We start from the raw sequence: 13,005 nt of genomic DNA, 5'->3' as shown, positions 1-13,005 counted from the left end.
TTTCTGCTTGATTGGGTGGCCTACAATATACGCCTATGGCCATGTCATTCTTTTTTTTCTTTTATATTGAACCTATATGCATTCTAGGTGGTTTTCATCTTTGGTTTCATGCATTTCTGTAGCAATAAGGTGGTCCTTTACATACAGGGCAACTCTACCTCCTCTTTTATGGGGTGTGTTTTTTTGTTTTTGTTTTTTAAATAGTTTGTATCCTTCTACCAGAATATTCCAGTCATGGGTTTCATCCCAACAAGTTTCTGTTTTTCTAACTATATCATATTTACCTTCATGTATTCGTAGTTTGAGTTCACCCTTGTTTCCCAGACTTTGTGCATTTGTATATAGGCACTTGAGATCTTTATCTTTGGCACTGTATTTACTGTTTACATAACCTGTGTTGTGCCTTCCTGCCCCTACTTTCTTGCCACCTGTTTGATTAGTGCACATGGCTGTAATTTCCTATTGTTCTTTTTGCTGGGACTTTTGCTGGGACTATCGCCAGTTATTAACCAATTGCTGATGTCTTCTTTATGCAATACTTCATTCAGTTTAATGTAATACTTTATTACGTCTCAGAATACATCACATAAGAAGTAGTTTTGGCAGGGAATACATAGCAAAAATGACATTTAAGCCAGTTATCAAATGATATTAGCATATTAAAAGATACATGAACTAAAATATTAATTTTATCAAAATTCCCAACATGTCAGGTCATCGTTATATCACTTTTATTAAGTATTTAAAATAGAGGAATTGGGCAGGAGTGAGAATACTTTGGACACATTTCTTCTCTTTAAGTGGAAGCTTTAATAATCACCAATATATATATATATAGATTGTTAAGAAAGTACAATATTGCATTGTTGCATGAACTTATAAATCCCCAAAGTAGGGTACATACATACACATCATAGTATTTCTTTCAAGGTTGCATGAACTTATAAATCCCAAAGTAGGGTACATACATACACATGTATGTATACATATTTCTTTCAAGGTTAACAAGGTCAGTGATGCAGACTACTTCTGCTGCCAGCAGGGTGCCTGCAATTTGGCAGTTCAAATCTCATCAACTTCAAGGTTGACTCATCCTTCCATCCTTCTGAGGTTGGTAAAATGAGTTCCCAGAATATTGGGGGGCAATATGCTGACTCTGTAAACCACTTAGAGAGAGCTGTAAAGCACTGTGAAGTGGTACATAAGTCTAAGTGCTATTGCTAAGGGCTGTTATACAATGGAGAAAGGAAGAAACAAATTCTCAGTAAATCATTAAAGACATGCAGTAAAAAGAAAGGAAACAACGGAAACTAGTTTACTCCCAAAAAAGAATATACCTAATTTTATTTCCACTTGGAAGCCATTACTGGACTTTGTGCTTGAAGTGGGGAAAAAAATGAAACGTTGATTTTGGGTTTTGCTAATTAGATATGTTTATTGTCATGGAAATGGCTAGTACATATTATTATGAAAAAGTAAAATGTTAGAGTGCATGATATTATTTTATTCTACTGTGCTAAAAAGAGTTGGAAGTTAATGCTTTTTTTTCTTTTTTCCCTTATTCCCTACATTTTTTCTCTTTCCTTTTTCCTCCCCTACATTCCCATTATTTTCATTTTTCTATGTATTATATATTATGATAAACTAATAAAAAATTGGAATCTGAAACTAGTTTACTCCCATACTGTTCTTTATACTTTTCTGTACTTTTCTACCCTTGCAAACCATTCCTGAATATATGCACATTTCATATATTCTTTTTGTTCTTGAAACTTATCACCTTTCTCAAGATCTCATCATTTACCTCCAATCATAACTTCCTCTATTTTTCCTTTCTTCTCAAACCATTCAATATTCTTTTATAGTTCTGTTTTACAATTCAAACTTTAATCCTTCTCTCCATACCATAAAACTGACTCAAGACAGTTCTTCCAGCCTTCTAGCAACCAATGGATGTGCCAATACATTATATATCCTACTTAGCTTGTGGGATATAGTAACAATATGTTGGCCTGCAAGACAACCTCTAAATAAGCAAACCTGGCATGAAATTACCTAACAGGCATTAGCTTTCATTTCCCTCTAAAAATACTGTGTCATAAATGACCAGGATTGTCCTCAACTCCTGACATATATAATATTGTGTTGAGCAAGAAAATGAGCAAGGCAAGTCATTTCATTGCTGTGCTACTAAAAAACTGGTAATAAGAGTACAATTAAACATATCCATTTAGCATTGTATAAAGGTCATTGATGTTTGTTTTAAAATGTAGAGTTATATGTATATTTAGTCAGTTTTTTACCTCAGATTTCTATTATAGCAATTATTCAAAGGTACGGTATTTATGGTTTTTTAAAATAGCAAAGCAAAACATTAATTCAAATGGATACTAAAATGAACAGTTAAAAACCTGATAAAAAAGCTACATTTCTGCAAAACTGTAACTTTGTCTGTATGACTGTAACTTTGTCACTTGTATCCTTATGATTTATATTGACTGTTTCCTACCATGATTTGATTGCTTGTTGTACCCTATGACTATCATTAAGTGTCGTACCTTATGATTCTTGACTCTTGACGAATGTATCTTTTCCTTTATGTACACTGATGGCATTTGCACCAAGACAAATTCCTTGTGTGTCCAATCACACTTGGCCAATAAAGAATTCTATTTTACTCTATTCTAAACTGCAGAACTTTGAGAGAGTGAGGGACAAAAGAAATTCCAACATTTAAAAACAATGCAACACAAGGCCTTATCCCAAGTGCTAAAATAACACCAGAAGCTTCATTGAAAGGCCTCTATATTGATCAACAGCAGTACAGATATATAATAGAAGATGGGAGTCAACTGTTAAATCATGTAGGCCTTTAAATTTAACATATTTATTGTGCCAGAGAAACCATGGCAAATTGCAAATCTCACAGAACCAGCAATAGTAAGGCAACCAGTTGCATTTTATTTCCTGGTAGTGATTTTTATTTTTGTGCTGTACCTATGGGGCTATAATAATATGATATTATAGAGGAGTTGTTTTTATTGTGCTTTATATCATAGTGTATGAGCAGTTGTGTGAAATACAGGCAGTAGCCTGCATACCTGTGCCACTGAAGATACACAAACCACCTGGTACCATGATACCAGACCAGACCTTCTGTTATCTCCTGTAAATATTCAAACAGAAGTGTTCTATTGCTCTGCGTCTCATTCTTTTGTAATCTTAACAAGCTTGAAAAATGTAAAACAAGAAGCTATGCTATATTTCTTGTTCACAAAAGTTAACATTTTTGAGCGGACTTTTGAGTTTTAAGATGGAGTTTAAAGAGAATGCCAAAGCAGTGTGTGATATTTTTTATTTCAAAAAGGAAAAAAGTTGTATTTGAGTGTACGTTCCATAATGGTGATATTTATCATAAGGGAATGTTTCTTTTGCTGTGATAAAATATGCTTAAATTGTTCAAAGGAATTGGAGAAACACTTATATACTAAAAAAATTTGGCCTTTTTAACAGAATTCACTAACACATGTAGAAGGCATAGTTTTGCAGTATTTGTACAAATATTAATAGGCTGTTAATAAGTATATGAAAAGATTAATCTGACTATTAAGCATTAGTTAAACTCAGGCTTAACGTAATTCAAATACTAGGAAAACAAAGAAATTCAATATTGTTTAACTTCTTAACAATAGGTCTTCAGCAACACTCTTGGGGAAAGACTGGGAAAACATTTTGCATGTTAAATCTGTACAGGTGTTTATCATGAGGACAATATTCTGTATTTAATAGTTATTATATATTGTAATTATACAATTGTAATATAAATTTACAGTTATATAATTATAATATAATTAAATATATAATAATTATATAATTAAGTAAAAGCCAATTTAGTGTAGTGGTTATGGTGCTATGTTTTAAAACTCAGTCCCGTGATTTCCAGGAAGACTGGAAATCAGGAGGCTTTGAATTTTAGAACACAGAAGGTAGAATTCAGGTCTTCTAGTCTAACCCACTGCTCAAACCCCCTATATCATTTCAGATAAATGGTTGTCCAGTCTCTTTTTGAAAGCCTCTGATAATGGAACACCCACAACTTCTGAAGGCAAGCTGTTCCATTAGTTGGCTGCTCTCAGTGTTAGGAAATGTCTCCTCCTTATTTCTAGGTTGCTTCTTTCCTTGGTTAGTTTCCATCCCATGTTTCTTGTCTTGCCTTTTGGTGCTTTGGAAAATAGTTTGACCCACTCATCTTTGTAGGGGCCCCTCAAATATTGGAATATTGTTATCATGTCTCCCTAGTCCTTCTTTTCATTAGACTAGACATATCCAATTCCTGTAACCATTCTTCATATATTTTAGCCTCCAGTCCCTTAAGCATTCTCGTTGCTGTTCTCTGCACTCTTTCTGGAGTCTCAACATCTTTTTTTATATTGTGGTGACCAGAACTGTATTCGGTATTCCAAGTGTGATCTTACTAATGCTTTGTAAAACAATACTAGAATATCACGTGATCATGATTCTATCTCTCTATTAACGCAGACTAGGACTATGTTGGCTTTTTTGGCTGCTGCCACACATAGTTAGCTCATATTTATTTATTTTTGCTACACACTGATGGCTTATATTTATTTTTAGTCATAACAGCTGTTTGGGTTAGTTACTCTGTCTTTGCCCAGATAACCCCACCTCACTGCATTGCTGTGGGAAAAATAGGAGGCAAAAGTATTATGTATGCTGACTGCCTTAAGTTACTTATAAAGAGCAAGATAAAAAAAATTTAAAAAATGAATAAATGTTTGGTTTGTGTAAAGTATTTGATTCCTTTTAAACTGATTACACCTGCCCTTTGCAATTTTCCTGAAATCTTGTATTCCTTTAAATCCTCGTGGATAATATTGTCTGTACAAGATAGATGCAGTCTATTCCATCATAAAATACCTTGCAAGCTTTTGTTCATAATGAAGTGTATAGTTAACCATAGACAATTTCTGCTTATTAAAAATAGGAAATGACAATGCATCTGTAAAACAAGGTATATTTTTCTCTTCCTGGCTCCCTTCCCCCACCTTGTTCTTTATCAAATCTTTCTTGCCATCTCTTAGACTTTGCTTGCTATATTTGATACATGGGGGCCCACACTTAATTAAAACTGTACTTAGCTATTCTACTGTAGGGAGATGATTTGCTTTGGTTTACGTGCAAAATAACTTACATGAAATTCTATTGTGGTGCATTATGATATTGATCTATGTTGCTATTCAAATGAGGCAATCTGATTTGCTGAAATTTTAATGCAGTTTATTTAGTTTAAGGACTAGATGTTTGATTTTAGAAAGCTTTTATAAAAAAATTAACTTTTACAATTTTCAAGAAGAAAAACAGTTAAAACATATGTCATAGGGAACTAACTTTTAAAATATTTCATACAGATATATAAAAAGATAAGTTATTGGTAAACAAAACTGTTTTGTGAAAATAGGTAAATGAGAAAAGGAAAGGAGTAAAACATGATAAAACAATTTGGAAAAAAGAAATGTTTTTTTCAGAAGACTCTGGAAAAAAGAATATATCCTGAAAAGAAGGAATGTTATTTTTATCTCTTTTTAATTCTTCCCTCCAATCTTTAAGAACGCTCTGGACTCTGCTTCATGCAATCAAGATCAACATTTCCTTATTTATATATTCTTTTATTATACTGTAACTAAAGATATATTTCAGACCTGTAGGGAGAAAATGTGATGAGTCCCAGACACTGGATTTTATCACTAAATGCTTTACAGCAATGAAAAACAAATGAGCATGAATTATATTGTCTCTAATCTTGAGGTGTATACACAAAATCATTTAGCAACAGTGAAAGGTACTGATTTATAGAGGGCAATGTAATCTGTTGTTAAGTTTTTGTCAGGAATTGTCAAAGGAAATTCAAGCTAAGTTTTGCTCCAGGTCAAGATTTGCCTTATAGGTATATAGATTAAATAGAAAGCAGAAGAAAATGCTAAATAGAAGAAAGAAGAAACATGAAAGCAATTGCATTGTAATCAGATGGCTGGTTTTCTCCCTTTGGGGGGCTGGGTGTATGGCACTTAACTGCAGTCAGAAAAGACATCAGTGGATGGTTTTCAGAGTCAACAAAATCCATAGTTTTCCCTACCCTTCTTATGATGATCTATGACTGTAGCTCTCAACCTGTGTTCTACAGAATGCTGGTGTGTCATCACAAGGGGTCTACAAATGTCATCACAAGGGGTCTACAAAGGCTTGAAAAATGTTATGATTTAAATCTTGAGTTAAATCGTGGAGGTCCATGTCCATAGTTGGGGCAACAAAGGGTTTTTAAAGAGAATCCGGGGTGAAGAAAAGGTCGAGAACCACTAGTCTATGACAATAATAAAGATTTGATTTGATTTGATATCTCTCCCCTGAGGCCAGAATATTTATGGTAAATTAAAATTCAAGAATCTAACCCACATGTACTTCAAATTAATGTTGGAAATGTAAATATAAAGAAGACTTTTTATCATTTATGGCAGATGTGTGATAAAGCCAAGAAATGTTGGAGTGGGATTCATATTTTAATATAGAAAATTCTTACAGTGAATATAAAGAGAAAACCAGAGACTTGTTCTTTTGGGTTTAATGAAAAAAGACCTGGAAAAAAAAAATCAAAACTTTGATGTTATATATGTTGATGGCAGCAAGACTACTTTATGTCAGAAATGGAAGGTTGCCTCGATCCCCACAATGGATGAATAGCTGCAAAAACTGATGGAGATAATAAAGATGGCTAAATTGACCTCTTTGATCAAAGAAAAAAATATTATTTCTGCTTAGAAACCACCTCTGGACTTTGTACTTGAGGTGGAAAAAAGTGAAACTTTGATTTTGGGTTTTACCAATTAAAGAGATTTGTTACAATAGAAATGGCTAATTAATACAATCATGTAAAAGTAAAAAGTTGAGGCTTTTAGTTAATACCCTATTCTACTGCACCACAGGAAGTTGGAAGTCAATGCCTTTTTTCTTTTTCCCCTTTTCTTTCCCTCACTTTTCCATTCCCTTTTCGCTTCCCTATTTTCCCTACTATTTACTTTTGTATTTTCTTTGTATGCTATATTATAAACTAATGAAAAACTATCTTGAAAAAGAATACAACTCACATGGACTTGGTACTACAATAGTACCTTGTCCCCATTCAGGTTGTTTTGTTTTCTTGGGAATTTCTAGATTGTGTCAGCTTTAATTAAGTTCTTTAAATTTAAGTTCAGGACCATATTGGTTGGAAACATGCAGAAGAGGCCTTCATCCTACAGTGGATAAACAACGGCTAAAATGATGATGAAACTTTAGTAGTTATTTTGTTTTAGTAGTTATACGTAAGTTCTACCCCAGACCTGACATTCTGATAAGATGTAAAAGGTAAAAACCTATTTTAAATAAATGACTTTATTAATGACTTCACCAGAAATTCCATGGGATGTGTAGAAAGCCTGCCATGTGGATAATTCTGTTGAAATACAGTTCCGGACTTGGTAAATTATAAACAAACATGGTATGTGAATTTAACAGAGGCTGATTTCAATATGTGAAGAATGGTTTTCCTTAATAAAGATAAACCACGATTTTTGAGGTTGCCCCACTAGATAATCTGTTCTGGTATGATGTAACCAGGCTGCATGGTTAAAAGACTGGTACACATGCTTCTCTGAATGTTTCCTCCTGTCAGAAGTCATGGAAATTTGATCTCCTTTCTCTGTTAGAGATTTTTATATATTAAAAACTAATTTTGCTTTCTTGGTTTCTTTTTAAGTAGCACTAAGATAAACTTTTGAAATCATTCTTAATGAATTCTGTCTTACCAGCTTAAATCCTTATATCTTTGCTATTATTAAATATGTTACTTGCCCTTCCTGTTTTTCATTCTAAATGAAACTTCTCTTTTGAAGTCATACTTATGGAACTGTTTGTATAATGACTAACGACATAGGTTATTTTAAGCAAACTTATATCTGTTACATATAAGTTGGGTATCTGGTAGGGTTGATCCATGGATTAGATAGTCAAAAGCTGAAACTCAGCTAGAGATAGGTCCCCTTTGCTGTTTGACTATAATGTGTATTTTTTAAAGTCAGACCATAAAACTCTGATGTAAAACTTATTGTTACCATTTGACTTTTTCTGTAACATGGGTAACAATAAGCTCACCAGTGGTGGGATTCAAATTTTTTTATCACTGGTTCTGTGGGCGTGGTTTGGTGGCTGCACTATGTGTGCATGTGTCAAACGCGCACTTCACACACACACACAGAGGGTCTGCTACTGACCTTCTCCTGCAGTCCTGAATTTTCCCTGTGTCTTCAACAGCTGACGAGCGCCAATCTGCTGTACCGAAGCAGCTGAGCTTCAAAACCAGGAAATAAAGGTCAGAATAGAGCCAGGGTGGGCAGGCCCAGCAGCTGATTGTGGGGGGAAGTTGACTTGACTGTATTAAAATGTAATGCCAGGTTCCACTAGTTTTCTTGTCTATTGTTAGATGGAACATTTTCTAAAGACATTAATAAATTGTGATCCATTAAGCTGTATGGACAGTAAATAATTTTTTTTTTAAAGTGTCTGTATAGTGCTTAGTCTTTTCTTGAAATGTAATCCTTTTTTAAATTTTTGTCTGCCTTTTTCATAGCTGTCATGAACTTGGACAACTCGGTGGTGGACTTAGAGACTCTTCAAGCTCTTTATGAGAATGTGAGTAACAAAGCAAAAATGCACTAATTATAGTTTACAATGTTTGCCAAAAATGGCAGAATCACGATCATGACTGATTGTATTGCTATGGTAGAACAATATCACAGTGACAATTAAATGTAAATACCATGCAAAAATTGAAGGAATGTTACCAATTGTGAAATTGGACAGGCCTGGATTCAGTATTATAAATTAGGGTTAGATTCCCTTACAGAGCAGTCATACAGAGATGGAGAAACCAGGGTGGATTAATTACTAGAAGGCAAGATTTGTTAGGCTTGTGCCAAAAGGAAGATAGAAGGAGCTGTCTTTTTGTTCCCTGAATTTATATTTCTTTGTTAAATTTGTTGTTTCCATTGAGCTATGTGCCAATTCTAGACCTAGAAAACCTAGAACTACGCCACCTTCAGTCCGATCTAAGTATAGTATATACATTACAATGTCCTACCTATCAATGAATACTTCAGCTTCAACCATAACAACACAAGAGCAAACAATAGATACAAACTCAAGGTTAATCGCACCAAACTTGATTGCAGGAAATACAACTTCAGCAACAGAGTGGTCAATGTCTGGAATATTCTACCCGACTCTGTGGTTTTTTCTCCAAACCTTCAAAACTTTAACCTTAGACTGTCTACTATTGACCTCACCCCTTTCCTAAGAGGTCTGTAAGGGGTGTGCATAAGTGCACCAATGTGCCTACCATCCCTGTCCTATTGTTTCTTTTCTTTTATTTTTTAATTTTTCTTATATGTATCTATGTATTCATAACTATGTTTTTACTTACATCTATTATCTTGTAAGCAATTGACAAAATAAATAAATAAGTGTAAATTTATATACACTTAGTTCACTCTTTCCCATTCTAACTATATGTCAACAGAGTATACAGGATTATATTGTATAGATCCAGTGCCGGCCTTGTTTCAAGTCTTCTCATAGAGATCCACACCATCTTACGGACCTTTGGAGGTCTTTCTAGAATCCATATGATGCCTCATTATTACATCTGATATTATACATTGAAAAAATATCATGACAAAATATATTTATTCAAAGCAAATTTTGATTTATTCTTATTTGTTAATGAGTTTTTAAATCCAGTTACTGATTTCATTGCAGAATAGCTAAGACACATTTTAATTTCTTCTACTATTTAAAAATTCACTGTAAAAGTTTTTTTGTGATGTCAGACATCTTTATTTTATTATGGAACTAATTATTTTTTTAATCAGTGGATAATGCTGTGGACAGTTTAGTTGGTATATTTAACCAATACTTAGTATACTTGATATATTTAACAAAACAAACCATAGCCTACTTCTTGACAAACAGTGCACCACCAGATGGATTTGCAATTGGCTGGCCAGCAGCATTTAGCGATAGCACTTAGACTTATATACTGCTTCACAATGCTTTACAGCCCTCTCTAAGCAGTTTACAGAGTCAGCATATTGCCCCCAACAATCTGGGTCCTCATTTTACTGACCTTGGAAGAATGGAAGCCTGAGTCAACTTTGAGCGTGTGAAAATTGAATCGCTGAACTGAAGGTAGCAGGTAGTTGGCAGGCAGCAGAAGTAGCCTGCCGTACTGCATTCTAATCACTGCACCACCAGGACTCATTGATGTAGTCCTCAATGGAACTACTTCTACATGGAGTAAAACATGCAGTGGGGTACTGCATTCTAATCACTGCACCACCAGGACTCATTGATGTAGTCCTCAATGGAACTACTTCTACATGGAGTAAAACATGCAGTGGGGTACCTCAAGGTTCTGTGCCCTATGTAATTTATGAAGATGCTCTTCAACATCTTCATAAATGATATAGGTGGGGCTGGGTAGAAAGGGAACTTGTCAGATTTGCAGGTGACACCAAGCTAGGGGAAATATGTAACAATTAGAAGATAGACTCAAGATTCAGAAGGGTCTTGACAGGTTTGAACAGTGAATCCTATTCAATAAAATACAATTCAGTGGTGAGAAAAGCAAGTGCCCACATATGGACAAGAAAAATCAAATACACAGGTATAAAATAGGTGGTGCCTGGCTCAACCGTAGCAAATAAGGGAGTTAGTGTCTTAGCAGACCACCACTTAAGTATGAGCCAAAAGTGTGCAGCAGCTGCTTAAAAAAGCTAATTCAGCCCTAGGTAGCATCTATTTTTATTTTCAGAGTATGTCCTTTTATCCAGATGAGCTGTATAAAATGATGAAAACTTTGGATTATATGCAATTCATTTAATTTCTGCTAAATATTTTATCATGCATTTCTATTTAGAGAAACTCCAAGTGACCCAATACCTGACTAATGATTGATTAAGTTTGACACCTGTGGTCTACACAATCGTTTATCTGAAATAGTATGGGTTCTTCTGCTTGAGCAGGGAGCTGGACTAGAAGACCTCCAAGGTCCCTTCTATTCTATTCTATTCTATTCTATTCTATTCTATTCTATTCTATTCTATTCTATTCTATTCTACTGTAATTAACTCATCGATTGAAAAATAAACTCAGTAACAACTCTGATGTGTCATATATGCTGTAAATATACTGATTTAGATAATCATTTCATTCATTTCTCCATTAAGAAAGTTAGATGGTGAGAACTAAATGGTTCCCATTCTCCTTTGTCTTTGACCCACAATTTCTGATTCAGGAGATGATAAATTACTTATTTGAATTGATTAGATGTTAAACAAAACTTATACCCATACATACATTTTAGAATAAGTGTTTCTTTTTCTAAAATTCTTTATTAACTTACATGACCTTTTCTGTTATTTTTCACACACTGCATTAATTGTCAGATCAGAACATTCTTTTCACTATATAGTTAAAACATTGCAGTGCAAGTTCTCAGATATTCTATTTGATCTCTACAACATATGGGAGCATTTGTTTTATGATCTTTCTTCAAAATGTAATCACTTTTTTTTTTGCTGATTACATATGTTTGGCATGGTGCTTTTCCTTCGAGATGTGAAAGAAGTTTGGGCAGCCTCCAAGTCTAAACACACCCTAATTTCAAAAGCCACAATCCTGAGGCTCAATTCCTGTTTACTAAGGAATTCAAGTATTGTTAGACTATATGATTACTAAACATATTGTAGTCCTTTGGTCATTATCCTACAGCAAAGGACCCTAGTTCAGGCTTATTAATCTATCTAGTTTTGAGACAGTAAATATAGTTTTATCTAATCGTTACACAAGTATTTGTTTTTCGACAGTTTCTATTTTTATTTGAAAAAAATAGACTATCATTTTGTTCAAGGAGAACATTGTTATCACTACTTTCCTTTGGACTTCATACTTTCTTTTAGTTTGGTTTCTAATTTTAAATATATTTATGTATTTGGTGTGTGTGTGTGTGTGTGTGTGTATTGCATATGTTGGTCAAATGCTCCAATAAAGGTTTACTTACCTAATAAAGGAATTTGATAAAGGCATAGCATAAATACATATATAAAATATCAAATTCATATATCAATTGCTCAGCAATCACTGCATTTTTTATGGAACCATTTTAATAAAAAGCATCCAAATGACTTGGCAGTTGATGAATTTTTATATATTGAACTAATATCTAAGATGGACAACTCAACATATACATTGTCGTGTTTCTTTAAAATAACTTGGGCCTTTTCCACAATTATATTTCAATTGTATATCCTCTTTTGGTGCTCAATGTAGGGGTCATTTTGGATTCACAGCTAAGATTTTGGTACAGTTTCATCTGTTCAATGGTTGCAGCCTTTCCTAGATCAGGAGTTCTCCAGATGGTCATTTATGCCCCAGTCAGAAAATTGCAATGTGGTATACATAGAGTGCCACTGAAGACTACTTAGAAGCTGCAGCTGATTCAGAATGCAATGGCATTGGCAATGATTTATATGCCCATATGATTCCATTGCTCCACTGGCTGCCCTTGAAGTTTGAGGGCTAATTCAAGCAGATTACAGATTAACAGAGTTGGAAGGGATCTTGTAGATCATCTAGTCCAACCCCCCAAGCCATTGATAATGTCCCATTAAGTTCTTCCTTTTATGCCTTCATAGGAGGATTATAGATCATGTTTGTCCATCCAATAAGATCAGACAGAGTTGGTGCAATTTGAGTCCTCTCAATCAATGTCAATTATTAGGACCCAGGAGGCCTGTCTTCTCTGGATTAAGATTCCCTATCGATCTAGATCCCATCATTCCACAAGTTTTTTAAAACATGTCTGTCCTTCCAGACCTGGAGTTATTATTTTGTCCT

At 34.1% G+C, this 13,005-nt stretch overlaps 1 protein-coding gene across 1 annotated transcript in view; it reads left to right on the top strand.

The window, feature by feature from the left end:
• FMN2 (formin 2) overlaps positions 1–13,005 on the top strand; it is a 187,112-nt gene that overhangs the window by 107,410 nt on the left and 66,697 nt on the right. The window contains 1 exon segment of the mRNA XM_087937054.1: positions 8,681–8,742. Within this exon segment, the coding sequence (XP_087793180.1) occupies positions 8,681–8,742 (62 nt within the window).

Source organism: Pseudonaja textilis, chromosome 1 (assembly GCF_049901715.1).
Source record: "Pseudonaja textilis isolate UNSWEBS1 chromosome 1, rPseTex1.2, whole genome shotgun sequence".
NCBI classification, from domain to species: Eukaryota; Metazoa; Chordata; class Lepidosauria; order Squamata; family Elapidae; genus Pseudonaja; species Pseudonaja textilis.
The sequence above is the reverse complement of the archived record's forward strand: the minus strand, read 5'-3'. Positions and strand labels throughout refer to the sequence as shown.